A 15,391-nucleotide genomic window follows, 5' to 3' on the forward strand; every position below is an offset into this window, starting at 1 on the left:
TAACTCGATCATATGGTTTTGTCATTTGCTACAGCCTATATGTCGTTCCCAACCTGAATGGTGACAAAAATACCACAGCATCTAACAGATTGTCTGTTAAAGCATAGGCCATGGTGCAGTGGTCTGAGCAAATACGAAACACTGTGGGTTGTAGTGTTGCCCCCTATCTCCCCATCCCTGTATATTTATAACTACTTAAATCTAAAATTTGTTCTAAAATTTGTTCTAAAATTGTTGTCAATTTTTCATCCAGTTTTAAACGAACTACAGTGTGGTTCCTATATATTCATGGACGTCGATTATTGTCGTAATCGGGGCGACGATGGTAATCCATTTCAAGATTTTGAGCAAAGTTTGTTTGTCTTGGCAACCGTTCAAAGCTTACAGGTAAATATAACGGCTAGGCTTACTAGTATAATCCGATTAAAATCACCGATGGGTGTTCAATGCAAGGCATATTTGATTTTGAAGTCTACCTCTGACCATTTCTTTTTTCAGTTGTGTTTTCGTCATTGTTTAAACCATGTCAACCCAGGAGTCTATCCTACCTTAAGATGTCAATATTATTTCTGTACAATCAAATGACGTGCTCTTGAGTGAGTTTGAATTATTAGAGTATTGATCTGTTTATAGCAGCTCAGACAACTACTGAAGTATTAGCTAGTTGGCCACACAGGGTAAAGGACCAATGATCAATTTTGTATTCGCGATTTTCCGGATTTCTAATATTATTTTCTGTACATTTCAAATAAAGTTTTAAATACTGTTTCCTCTTACTGTTTTTTTCTATTTCCTACCTGATATCAATGTCTTATCGGAGTAAAAAAACAGTAAGAGGAAACAGTATTTAAAACTTTATTTGAAATGTACAGAAAATAATATTAGAAATCCGGAAAATCGCGAATACAAAATTGATCATTGGTCCTTTACCCTGTGTTGGCCAAACACTTTTTACCTTGAGTCAGACAACAATAGCATGATGGCTTCATAAGATTCAGGCCCTTCTAACTATTGGTGACTGGTTAGGAATGTTGTATGTCTAACGCCCAGGTTATATCTTAATCCTGTAAAGCTATACGCTCACACAATGAAAACATCCCCTGATATCTAATCAATTACCCATACTCTGTCTTTGACTAGGGAGGTGACCTTGCTAGGGCAGTAGTCGATGCAGGAATCAAAGCTGTTGGCATGGACTCGGGACCACCATCGGTACGTACACGTGTTGATAAAAACAAATACACTAATTACACTACCACCACTGGTGCAGCTATTTCTGTTTTGAAGATAACGAAACTGTTGGCGTTGCACGGTAATAATACTTGAAAAGAGAAGAAAGCGAAACTAAACAAGACGTTACACATCTTAATAAAGTAACAGATCTTGGATGAAAGAAAGAATGGGGGTGGGGGGGGGGGTTGTAGTGAATTTAATCACCGAGGTTAATTCAGAGTCTTAACATTCAAGTTAGGTACGGATGGACAAAAGTTGTGTACACAGTTGGTGACGTCATAATTATCAGTGTACAAAGTTCGTGACTGATTTAAATGCCAACATGCCTAGCAAAGTCAATCATGCAGGTAACTAATTTAACAACTATTGAATAACGTGGATTCAGATACAGACATACACGAATTCTCTAGATCAATTTTGTTTTCAGTATTTCTCGATATTAAACAAAATTATATTTAAACACGATGACCTGTCACTGTGATCTGTCGTTTTCTATCAGGTCCATCAATGGACAGATCTGATGTACGTGTCTGTCGGCGACGAGCACGGACTCATCGTACCACCTGGCCCGTTCAAGGTAAGTCACTGATGCTGTGGAAAGCGTGGTACGACTAAGGGAACAAGAAGTACATTCATAGCAGAGATTCAAAACACTTTCACCTCCATTCTCTCTAAATTCAATGTTGTTTTTTTTTTTCTTTTGACAACATCAATGCTTTTACATCAAAGTAGGGACAATTTAGGGAAAGGTTAGTGTATCCATTAACCCTAATCGGAAATACTGATGTAGTTTGTCTGTCTCACAGCTCTGAGACCCCTGGTTGCTCCAAGGTGCATGCAACGCCTCACAATCATGTATAGTTCGCATCAAAACATGTTTTCGCTAACACTCTTGCTAATAACCAGTCTGAGAACCAGCTGAATGAAAGGATTCCTGGTCATTCAACTTGTTTTCTTGGCCTGTGTACGTGCATTGCACCCTCGCATGTACCCGAAAATAAAGGATGCAGCTGTTTCATTCTGAGTTGGGTAAAGAGATCTTCAGATTCAAACCCAATGGATAGCCTCTAGTTGGGTAAAGGGATCTTCAGAGTCAAACCAATGGATAGACTCTAGTCGGGTTAAGAGATGTTCAGATTCAAACCCAATGGATAGTGCCGGCATCGAGACTACGAAATTGAGCCAGAACAAAAAAAAAGATCACATGTTTAATGCTAAGATGACACTAATGCGATGACCTGGGTTTGAGACAGTCCTTATAAGTATACTAAAGTATGCAGTCATTATATATTATGATTGAATACCAGTTTTGAGTTTTACCACGAAACAAGCAAAATACAACAAGTATCTTTGTCTAAACAAATAAACCCCACTTGTGCCTCTTTACCGGAAAATAAGTCAGAATTGATTATATACCAGTTAACCTCAAAATGTTGAATGTATATGCATACCGGATATAGTGTTCTATCATACGGTGTAATATGATTCAGTTCGTATATATGCGTATACGGTGTTGGTACAATGCATTGGGAAAAGTTGTAGAAAGCTTTCAATGATCGAGTGAACCAGGAAACAGAACAGATGATAATAATATACTGTATCAAAACTTGCGAAGTCATTTAAGTAATTCTATCTCTATCACGTGATCAGTGAATCGAATGTTGGCGACAGCGAAACTCTACAATGTAACGACGTTTCACGATTTATGACTACATGTATTAGACTCTTACTTACTACCTACAGTCATAGGCCCCTGCCCCAGGGTCTGTGTTATTTGACATGTACACAGAGTGCACTCTGTGACATTATTTGTGTATGTCGTTTCATACATACAATGTAAACCCTGTTTCATGGATGAATTAGCATACTAAATTAGCCATGCTTGTTGTCCTGGACAATGTGAATCTAGCATTTAAACATACTAGTAATCGTAAAAAATAATATATGGCGCATCGAGTACAACTTTCAATTCTATATGAACTTTTGGGTACGATGCTTCTTAGGCTTTTAACCTATTTTTATGCACTCATATCTATGGCCTGTGTATGGACACTGTCGTCTTAATGGACCCTAGTAAAACTATACGCTCTGTCACCGTGATCGAGAACTTAAATTTGCTGTTCGTTGTCGCAATGTCCGCAAACAGAGTTAACTACTTAAGGCTCCCAAAAAAGATTTGTTTCTGGTCATTATTCTCAACAAACCTATCGCTAAATCTACTATGATTTATGACAGTTACTGTTCTTTTTATTTAAAGTTAGTATTTTAGCGAAAGCGTGTATTTGGGGCAGATGTCATTTGCTTGTTCATGATTGGGTTCTCCGGTTGTCTTCACTGAAGTAGGGAGGGTTATTTTTGTGTTTACCCCAGAGCTGCTGACTACATGGGCTAGACAAACACAAAAAAAAGACCGAAGCGAGGGTATTTAAGTGATGCACTCGCTGACCAAAAACAATTCTTTTTTCTTTCTTTCTTGTTTGGCCTCGTACTGTCACGGTATACATGCCATGTTTTGTTAAATGTACATGTAATATGACATAATGAAACACCGCCAACATCACTATGAATTTATTATCACCTATTTAAATGGTCAATGTTGGTCTTCTCCGATTTTTTTTGCAGCTTGGTGACAAAGTGTTCCTGATACCGGGTCATTGTGACCCATGTGTCAATCTTTATGATTGGATCGTTGGTATCCGGAATGACGTAGTTGAAACAATCTGGCCAATCACTGGACGGGGACCAGGTATATGATGATACCAGAGGACAATGGATGTCAACTGAAGAGCAGATGGTGTAGTTGAAATATGGCGAAATGTCATAGAATTACGTGTTTGATCACAATCATTACGTGACACCACAGATTAAACTTAACCCAAACCCAAACTCAAATACTATTAAAGATTGAAACTACTTGAGAAGACGCACGTCCCAGTGTGTAGATTTACCTGAATAACTGAATGTCATCATGGATGGACCAGTCTCTGACATACATTGTCATGGTGAATATGAATAACAAGATCAGACTTAAAGAAACTACTGCAGGATTGTGATCTTACAGTCCAACCATGTTATAGAAATTATATCTAGAGCTCAACAACTTCTAAATGTGAGAGAATTAGTCTAAGACTTTTATTGTTGCAACTGTAACATTAAACGTGAATTGTATGTCAAGTTTATTGGTTCGATGGCCGATGAAACACTTTAGTAAATGAACGTATTTTTATTACACACAGTATAAATTGCCGAAATGATATTTGTCCTGCGTTGTAACACACGCTTAGTAATAGCTTTATGTCGGGCCGACTATTCAAGAAACCGACATCTTCAAGTTTACAGGGATTTTTTTATACAGAGAGAATTTGACAGGTGCCGATTTGGCCGAGAGCCAGTGATCCAATGACCAGTCGATGTAGCAAGACAGAATTTGCCAGGAGCAGATTTGGCCAAGAGCCAGTGACTTAATTACCAGTAGACATAGCAGCGATTAAATGCGGATATTTTAAGAAAAACCTAAAAAGGTTGAGTTTTTCTCGACCAAGAAGCAGTGATGTAGACCTTTTTTGAGGAAAATAAAAGTTAAGTTTTGAAATGTCAGTGATTTAATAATGTATAATAATTTATTATCGATGCATGGCATGTTGAGAGTTAATAGTGTTGTTGTTGTTGTTGGTGGTGGTGGTGGTGGTGGTGGTGTGTGTGTGTGTGCGTGTGTGTGTGTGTGTGTGGGGGGGTGTTGTGATAGGGACTTGAATGAAGAATTGCGTATAATTTACGTCTTGATAACTATAGTCGAAACGGCCACAGGTGAACTAAAGACATCGTCGGATAAATTTGAAGGGTTGTCCGTTTATGAAATGTCAGAAACTATGTTGATGCCGACACAAAGTCAATCAATACCATTAAAACTATCGTAAATATATATATGTTTTATTGCTGATGATAAAACACTTTAACTTCTCTTTACAATGAACGTTAGTTGTCATTACAACAAATAAGAGATGAAAACAAAAGTCTCTGGTACAACAGCAATCGATTTTTAGTTTTAAAAAGGCAGTGCTGGTCTTGTTAATGATATGTTAATGTAGTCAAAGTTTACCCATCAACCTATTTTCCGTTTGATGACGTCATTGTATAACTTGACACTTCAAAACTCAGTGTTACTCCCACAACCAAGACATGTACATGATCTGCTCCGAATCAGATTTTGAGACTACACATACGAGACGCAGATTGAATGAAAAGCGAGTCTGCGTTAACTTTATAAACTAGACTTCCAGTATAAGTCTCATTGCCAAAACAACACGACGAAATATGCGGACAACTCACAAGTTTTCCCGACACCGTGACCTCTGTAGAAACTTTGAGGCCTTGTACAATACTTAAAGTTATTGAGTACATTGCCAACGTTCTCAGTTTTACACTTAAAACATCGATCCACACGTATAAATTAAGAATTATGCAAACTTGTAAATATTCACTTAAGAATGACTTGCATATAGTGTTCTGTCTCAGTCTATACATCAGAACCTAAACGTTCTACGTACGGCAACCAAATGGAAAACGTAAACGTGATAATATACAAACTTAAGTCCGATTAAAAAAATAATTAAAGGTACAAAATGTATTAGGGTGGACTTGTGGCACTTCAGAGGCCACTATAGCTATACAGTATATTTTGACTAGATCCACTTAAAAGAACAGCGACACTGATCCAAAGTTTGATATGGAACAAGTTCAGTATGTACAAATGTGCATGAGAGAACGATGAAAACATGAACAAATATACGAAATCTTAATTTACGCTGGAGATGATTTACAGTCATGTAAAACGATTTAGGAATGTCATATTTGCTTGTATCAAATTGGCAAATTTTGATTATTTGGCTCTTAAAAATAACCGGAATGGTTATTTGGCGTCATGTTTTCTGGTGAACTGTGTATGTTCAGTCGGGGTTTCCTACTAGTTTAATCACATTGGTATTCATTGAGAGTCATTCATAGAGAGAGTCATTTGAATATGTCTCAAATCTAGAAGGTAATTTTATCTGTCCTCCCGAAGGAACCTATGACCATATTCAGAAACTGGCACGACCCTATGTTTTCTTTTTTCTAAATGTTTAAGAACTTAACGGCGTCTTGATGTCCGACACCTCTGGCGTACCTGGAACAGTCTGCTGCACAGATACCATTTTTCGTATGCAAGAATATAATATTGAAATTCAACATAAAATATCACGAAGATTTCCCGAATATATCCGATCAAACTCGGTAATTTATATTTGATTCTTTTTTTCACAGACGGCAGAGACAGTCTGGAATGGCAGTTTTAGCAATGTTTGACTACTGATAATATTTCACACTGTGGATCAGACACATTGATAGTAATCTATGTCAGAAACTGTGTGTGTTATGTTGAAACTGTCACAAACATGATTACAGGTGTCGTAGTATGACAACCACACTTCGTGTCCAGTGTAAAAGTATTCCGGGTCACCAGCCGAATTCTGACAAGACCAAAACGACCCGTCAACATGAACCGGAGCTTTTTTAATGTTTGAAAACACCTTGTATTGCTTGTTGTATAAGACTTTTATTTCTAACGAGCAGTTAGCTGGCGAACACACTGGTTTGGTGACGTCACTGTTTGGATGCAGTGATTGACATGGTATACTGTAATCGAATCCGTCGTCCCCAGCCTGTATCACGTCACCTAAAGTTGTTATGTGTAGGGAATGCCGCGATATCTCGTCACTGTTGCCAGACGTGTGGTGTATTCGATAATGAAGCATAACTTTCGCGTGTTCTGTGCTACCAACGATTTTAACGATGGTACCGACACAAAAATACCCGGATATTAAAACGACAAATAAAATAACTAGGGTGTGATAAAATCTGTATCGTGGGTTGAAGATTTCTTCTTTGGACTTTCGAAAGTCAAAATAGTACTCTCCCGGTATGTTTCTTGCCCACCTACAACAGCAGGTGTTACCTAGCAACGGTGCGAGGATGATAAAAAGCGAAAGTATCAGCTGTTTCAGCAAGACCAAAAAGGTGCCGAACATGGCGACAAAATGTGCCGTGTTTAGATCGTTAGGGTATTGAAGGATTCTTAGTTGACATGACCCGCCTGGTCCAATCCCTGCCAGTCGATAATTTATGATTGAGATAGCGAAGTCCCCGAATAGCAAAGTAAGCAAAATCTGTGAAAAGTGACAACGTAGAAAACAGATGGCTTTGTAGTCTTTATCGGGCTTTACGTACCGACCCCCTATGTACATGACAAATAACTCGGTTATGTATAAAAATGTCAAAAGTATGCAAAATGCCTTGAGGGCCATGACAGTGGAAATGTCGTAGTTCGTGAACCACCCAATTCCTCGCATACGTGGAGAATCGGAAGCGTAATAAATGGGAGAAAACAAGTCCGCCTCTGTCGTTGTATTTGTCGTCAATCTTTCTTCGTACGCGTCGTCGTCGTAGTCCGCAGCGGCGTAGTAACGGTCCCAAGGAAAGTTCTCATATTGCAAGTTGCAGTTGGTCCAGTTGGCTACCAGACTAAAACTAAAAAGAGCTACGATTGCGATGAAACGCAACACCTTGCACCACATCGGGCATTTCTCTTCGGTGACTCCACAGCCACGACAAAGCGTCTTCGACGTTATTACAACGTGCGTTTGATTCTTCTTCTCCTTGGAATTGTCCAAGATCTCGATGCAACTTGGTACGGAGCGAAACACATACTTGTTGTCCGCTGCAGTAATTTCAGATGCCATTTTGTGTATATATAAAATTACAGGCGACTGCCACTCGTAATACAACCTGTTGACGAAGAGAAATAAAACATGTTGTGGTTAGGTCAGTCAAGGTCACCACAACTTTTCAAGGCGGTTTAGGGTCAAAGCAAACAATGACACCGTGACGCTAGATACTTTACACCTGATGTCCGCAGGGGGTTATACTTCCATGGTCTGGCCATTAAAAGTTATATCTAAACAGTTAGTACAAATATAATAACTTTGATGGCGTGTACAGTGATATTCACAACACCTATATTTAGACGTATTGCCCTTTGTGACACGTGGATATAGACTTTCCTTGTCTGTGAGTTATACTGAACAGTTTGATCTTAATCTTTGTATAAAGTCTATAAACAGGACTATTTTCGATTTATGTTATTTAAGAATTACTTTATTATCTTCGACATTTTTCTTACTTTGGTAATAAATAATGCTGATTTTTTCCGTGTAATGAAAATATCGATTAATCAATCAATCAATCAATCAATCAATCAATCAATCAATCAATCAATCAATCAATCAATCAATCAATCAATCAATCAATCAAACAATCTATCTATCTATCAACCAATCAATCAACCAATCCTTTTGTTGACAAGTTCGCATTGATAGTGATATGTTGAACATCTTTTTTAAAAAATTGCATAAGAATTTTGTTTATGTACATTACACCAAATGTTAAATAAAGTTGTCTCTAACTCTCAGTACACAATTGTGATCACATACAAGACAGTAGTATGGCTATGGAAGAGTTCACTGTATGAACGGTGTGGATAATGAGGGGTAAACAAGTAAGGAAACCATCTGGCTTTGAAAAAGTTGCTACATTTCTCATATGCATACAGTAGCGGTCACACATTACAAAAGAACTCCGAAATTTACAACCGAACTCACTACACTATTACATCTTAAAGTTGGTGGCTGGATGTACATTTTGCTTACAATTGCACTGAAGGAAAATTTTTTTCCAACAGTTGACTATAAAATTGCAGTCATATGCCTATAGTATGCACATAGAAACTTCTAACAATTCTAACAATTCATAGAGTAGCTGCTACATAACTGTTCTAATCTAGTTTTCTGTCTCTATCTATCTGTCTGTCTGTCTGTCTGTCTGTCTGTCTGTCTGTCTGTCTGTCTGTCTGTCTGTCTGTGTGTGTGTGTGTGTGTGTGTCTGTCTGTCTGTCTGTCTGTCTGTCTGTCTGTCTGTCTGTCTGTCTGTCTGTCTGTCTCTCTCTCTCTCTCTCTCTCTCTCTCTCTCTCTCTCTCTCTCTCTCTCTCTCTCTCTCTCTCTCTCTCTCTCTCTCTCTCTCTCTCTTTCTCTCGCTCTCTAGACAACCCCGGGCAGACCATATATTCACGCATATGATGATTAAAAGAAATATTCATAATATTTGGAAGACTACAAATATATCGCGGTTAACGTTTGTTATGTTATATACAAGCTATTTTAAGCACTGACGTGCGATCACACAATACGTACAGTTGTGGTGCTGCCGTGTTCAATTGAAAGCCGTGGTTCCATGGTGGTGTGAGCTCAGATTCGCATGATCGTGACGAAACTTGATATTTACAATGGAAATTGTAATAAAATATCATAGGAAAAGTCTAGGGTATTGAGGAAATAGATTATAATTTTATTTGGGTTTTTTTTAGAGATGAAACAAACTGATTCCTGTTTCTGTCATAATGATACACTGTGTAATATACATGTATCTTGATTGATATCGATCGGTTCGAACAATGAGAATACTCCAAGCTCGTCGGATACAATGGGGTACGTATTATTCCTCATTAGTAGGAAATCATCACACCACTACAAATGTATTAATTTATGTGCGCTATGTACACTGTGTTCTTTCCGTAGATGTAGGGGAATGTATTCATTGACAAATCAAAACGTTGTCATATTTAGACTGTAGACAAGCTTAAGGAAAACACAGCAATCTATGAAATACTACGCGCCCCTATGGTCAGGTGGCAATAAATGAGATTACAGCGTTCAATATGGGTCGATTCAGATGGTTTAGGTAGTGTATAATTATAGCTGACTTTCCTTTATTGATTGGTGTGAAAAAAACAGGGACTCATGTCACTAAACATAAACGTGTCGTTTAAAGAACTGTCATAATAAGCATTGTTATGTATAAGCTTATGTAAATATAAATATTAAAATAGTTGAATACTTTAAATGTTATGAAATGTGATATAATACTTTGGTTTCTAATCGTTACTTGGTCCCTGTAGTACCCCGCCTGGTACATGTGTGATAGCCTACCTGTCTGTGGTCACCTGCAAAAGTGCGACAATTCTGTCGTAATTTGAGACACACTTTTGGTCACGGTACCGGTAATCCCGCCACGACCAAGGTCGCTGATGTACAGAACAGTATCCGACGTTTTGTTGATCATTTGAAATTTCTGCGTTGTGGACATGCGTCAATGATCTCCGTCAACACGTACAGTGAGTCATAGACTCATAGACAAACTGAAAAGTTATTAATACCGCCCAAAACTTTTATTATTTTTGGAAATAATAGACCCGAAACCAATGATAAATGCTTACAGTGGAATCAAAAGTTTTACATGATATCGGGTTTCGGTAAACGCGATATCCTGGCGAGATTCAGTTAACGAAGGGGGAGTATATATGTATGTATACATACACATCAGGACCCAATAGTCCGGTAAATCCACTACCTACCTATGTGACAACTAGATGCATGTACTGTGGGACTAATCAAATGTCTCCTAGCTGGGGTTTCCACGTTGGATATACCAGGACAACCCCGTGGAGCGTTTGAAACGTAATTCGTAATTGAGTTATTTATGAATGCGAGTGGATTTAAAAACTCAGAAAACTGCGTTCCATCATTGTTGAGGAGCGTGACATACTAATGGTCCTTCCGTCGTGTGAAAGGTGGTCAGTTTGACAGGAGGTATAATGAATAGTATACGTGTATTACCTTTCGGTAAGTCATGATTCCTGTCACAGTGCAGTGAAACTTACCTATTACACGATGCTCCTCGCAGCTAAGTTCAGTCTAATCAGGTGTTTCGGTTTTTTTTATAATCACCCGATTATATATATCGGATAAGATCTCACGGACGTTCATCAAGCCACTCTCCGAAGTCGTATTATGTATATCACGAGGACACGTATGGCACGCTGACTGCGTGGTGTGCCAAAGCCGGTGTGTGTATGCATATATATATCTCGACACTCGGTTAAAGGTCACACCGCGCGAGGTGTGTTTTACATATGACGTGACTCGCAGTAAAACTGGAAATACTAAATGGCTGCAACTCTATTGAAAGCAACTGAACCTTAGCCGGAACAGAGAAAATATCAATTCAGTGCACATTTCGTTTAGATCCGGAATGAAACGGAAGTTTAGCCAGAACAAATTGATAATGTAGTGTATTCCTAATAAAATTGACACGCCCTTCGTAGAGAGTTGAGAACCCCACTATCGTTTCGATAATGACCCCTGTGTGACATCCGTTGCTTCATAGAGAAAGTTCCGAAGCATTGTATAAAGTTTCGACGGTCCCTATAATTAAGGTACTCGTAATTTTCCCAGTAGTCTTTGTCCCCATACCGTCCCACTTTAGTGATGATGGCACGTACCGTCTACTTGATTTGAATTGAATAGGCGGAGACGGTCCTCTCATCATACACTGCAGACCTGTGAAATTTATTAGTTTGCGTCATGGCGTACTCAAAATACCGGCATTTGAATACTTACGAGTGCTAGTTAAACGTACACAAACAACTCTTTTTTATCCTCGACACATTTGTTTAAAAATATAGTCGATCTATATCCAAGGCTTTAAAACTATTTCTAAACTTTATTGAAACAGCTTGTTTCGATCAATAGCAAACTGTTGTTTTGGCACAGTAAGAAAGTTGGACAGGTATGTGAGTGCCAGTAAACGGGCTACTCATAGAAGTAAACTAGATAAAGTCGAGATGAATGGTACAGTAAACTGAACCAATAGAATTTTCTCGCCTGAACAACCTTTATTTCTGTTTGTTTGTTTGTTTGTTTGTTTGTTTGTTTGTTTGTTTGTTTGTTTGTTTGTGTTTTCTTGTTTGTCGGTCGTTCTGTCTGTCTGTCTGTCTGTCTGTCTGTTTGTTTGTTTGTATTTATTTATTTATTTATTTATTTATTTATTTGTCTGTCTGTCTGTCTGTCTGTCTGTGTCTGTTTGTTTGTTTGTTTGTTTGTTTGTTGTTGTTCTTCTTGTTTGTGCTGCTGCTGTTGCTGTATATGTACTTCTCTTCATTTCGACATTTGTGCAATTGATACTCCGAATTAACAATTCAACTTACTGCCTTTAAATACATTCACATGATCCGATACTGTATATAAAGTAATTAACTTCAAAGTCATTCTTTTACAACAGTTACCACATTGTACACGACGACATCACGAACTTTGTCCCCTGGTTTGAGGCGAAAAGGAAAGTTGGTTTATGTTAATGATGTAAACCAGACAATGCGATACAGAATGGAGGACCGGGGGGGGGGAGTTCGAGGGATAGCGGCTGACCGAGCTCGCATATATTATATGGGCTAGGGTACAACGAACATGTACCTATATAAATCTAAATAGATATTGCTTGACAAATGAACCAAGCTTAAGGCTATATGTCCAGACACAACAAAAAGTGAAATACCTGTCTAAGTTATTTGTTATTTATTTCGATATACAAAAATGGCCATCTCTAACAGACACAGACACGTAACTATACTGAAATATGTCCAGCAATCGGTATTAGATGAAACAAAATTCAATTGAACAATGAATTAGAATATTAATGATTGTGATTAATATACAGCACTATGAAATGTAGTCGTGAGTACTAAAAAAAATAACCATTACACACTACATAATTTGATAATTAAGCTGAGAGCTTTCGACTGGAAACTGTCAGTTTTTGGTCACTCTTCATTGACTCTTTTGCAGTCGAAAGCCCCAGCTTACCACATTGTGTTGTGTGTATTGGTTAAAAATTTGAGTCTACCACGACAGTAGAATTCCACCAGTGTATCAAATATGAAAATGTTGTCTTTTATCGAACACCGTATTCGTTACTCATACATCACAAAGTAACTGTAACTGAAAATAACAATTTGCAACAAGGATGGGAAGCTGAAGTTAAGGGCATTGAATTAACAACTCTCTTCCTGATACATATACAATACTTGTCAGGCTATTGCAAGTAAGAAATGTCTTTCGAGATACACATAGTACTAGTATATGGGCAGATCTGAGGGCACTACTGATCTGGTCAATGGCTGCATGGGTGAGTATGAGTTGTGGTGCCAGTTGAGGCGAGTTGGGGCCTGTTGGAGGCCGAGTGATGCCAGTTGGAGGCGAATGGGGAAGAGCCGTCCCCCAAAGTGCCATAGACCAGGTCAGTTGCCAAGATGAGGTTGAAAGGGGTGGTGCGGGTGGGAATGTGCAGAAGTGTACTACAGCTGTGATGGTAGCGAATTCTTGTGAAAGAATGAGGTGATAGCAAATAAATGTGTGACTGGTGTGGGCTGTAAACAGATGTTATGTAATTGCTAGGTGTGTACCTTCCTGTGTTGTCAAAGTTAAATATATACTAAACGTTTGAGCTCAGAGTCTCAGACACATGATTAAACCCCTCATAACCTTGGACTTCTTGGACTATCCATCATGCATAGCCATCATTAAAGCTGACGAGTCCACTATAGAAACTACATTGTGGTCGGAATGGGCCAGATCTAAACGATTTTCTGTGTTGTTTTTGTTTCATCTGTAGTGTTGCATTGTGTTATTATCGACTTACAAAAACATTCATTCCCTAGTTACTACCATAAAATCTAGAATATCGTATTTAGGCAAATCCAAGGAATGATTCGATAACATATAAATTTTGAGATCACTCACAAAATAAAATTACCAGTGACATCGCAATTGTACAAAAACTTACACCTACATGATAAAGCCTGTTAAACGAAACATGGAAATATTACATTCATTTCAAAGTATAAACCAACATGATACTAGAGATGGAGTGTATGTAATTTTGTAACAATTGAATGTATTTACTAATATTATAGATAAAACAATTAAAGCTACCATCACTGACAATGTATCCTTAGGCATAACAAAAAATTGTGTGGTTCCGATAATACACTGACTTTTAGAATAGGTGGGGTAGGTAGATCTTTTATTTTATTTTTAATATTATATAATTTTTTTTCATGTGTGAGTGTCCAGTTCAGGTCTTCCATTGTTTTCCAAATAGTGTCTGTGATATTCATTTCTTCCCATCAGATCCAGTGTGCGTCACAATTTTTGTGATTTTATTTTTTTCTCGAATACGTAAAAAAGAGTTTAGGATTGGCAGTGAAAAACTAGGTGGGGGGGGGGGGGGGTGACCCGAACCAAACAATTATTTATTTAGGCCTAATTGTAAATTATTGCCATGGGTACTAAAGGCCACTTGTTTTGAATTGTAAACTGCAATGACTTGCAGACGTCTAGACGCCTGGCCTGTGGTGCTAATCAATTCTAGGTCCTTGACCAGGTACCTAGGAAGGACAGTATCATACCATAAAGTCACATTGTCGGAGACGTCATCAGACTAACAATAACTACCATAAAATGATGATATTTCACCAAACAATGTTTAGGACCCTGACAGCAATTCCGGAAAAACACTTCAATTACAATTAGATAGAGTGTTCATTTTAGTTACAGTATCAGTACAAACTTATCAATGCATTAGAGATTTTGCTCTAATGATATCGATGTAAACTATAAATGCTGTCTCTATTCGACATCCTCACGGAAATTCGTGGTAGGGCGAACGTTCATGTTTTTTTTATCTTTCTCTGGCTGGACTGGCAAGTAATTCAAAGACAGAACAAAATGTAGGCAGTGGCAATTAGTTCAGAACTACTCCACAAATCCAGATCCTTGGAAAGTCGAGGGTATGTTTAAAATTCTATAAGAAAGACAGGGCAGGTGACAGCACGAATATAAGAAAATCACGTGACCGCGTATGTATGTATGTATGTATGTATGTATGTACTGTATGTATGTATGTATGTATATATGTATGTATGTATGTATGTATGTATGTATGTATGTATGTACGTACGTACGTGTGTGTATGTATGTATGTATGTATGTATGTATGTATGTATGTATGTATGTATGTATGTATGTATGTATGTATGTATGTATGTATGTGTATGTACGTACCTACGTACGTGTATGCCATCATAGTGTGTTGCTTCCAAAGTTCATTATATACAGAACATACTAGTAACTCCTCCAGATTGTTTCAACCACAGCCGGCAAGTGTTTCACC

The 15,391-nt window shown here is 38.0% G+C and overlaps 2 protein-coding genes across 2 annotated transcripts in view; one reads left to right on the plus strand and one right to left on the minus strand.

Moving 5' to 3' along the window:
• LOC144443034 (D-threonine aldolase-like) overlaps positions 1-3,987 on the plus strand; it is a 9,567-nt gene extending 5,580 nt beyond the window's left edge. Inside the window, exons 8-11 of the mRNA XM_078132410.1 lie at positions 254-387; positions 1,141-1,212; positions 1,733-1,810; positions 3,856-3,987. Coding sequence (XP_077988536.1) covers positions 254-387; positions 1,141-1,212; positions 1,733-1,810; positions 3,856-3,987 — 416 coding nt within the window. The remainder of the gene's footprint in view (positions 1-253; positions 388-1,140; positions 1,213-1,732; positions 1,811-3,855) is intronic.
• Positions 3,988-5,195: 1,208 nt separating this feature from the next.
• LOC144437821 (uncharacterized) lies at positions 5,196-11,165 on the minus strand. Its single transcript, XM_078126851.1, has 2 exons — positions 11,043-11,165; positions 5,196-8,055 (listed from the first exon to the last, which is right to left on the minus strand). Exon 2 carries the CDS (start codon positions 8,007-8,009, stop codon positions 6,603-6,605), a length of 1,407 nt encoding a protein of 468 aa, XP_077982977.1. The 5' UTR covers positions 8,010-8,055; positions 11,043-11,165; the 3' UTR covers positions 5,196-6,602.
• Between the last annotated feature and the right edge of the window lie 4,226 nt (positions 11,166-15,391).

This window comes from Glandiceps talaboti, chromosome 1, assembly GCF_964340395.1.
Source record: "Glandiceps talaboti chromosome 1, keGlaTala1.1, whole genome shotgun sequence".
NCBI classification, from domain to species: Eukaryota; Metazoa; Hemichordata; class Enteropneusta; family Spengelidae; genus Glandiceps; species Glandiceps talaboti.

What these genes read in the sequence shown, in the direction of transcription:
- LOC144437821 (XM_078126851.1), bottom strand. Translation starts at nt 8,009, where the DNA reads ATGGCATCTGAAATTACTGCAGCGGACAACAAGTATGTGTTTCGCTCC.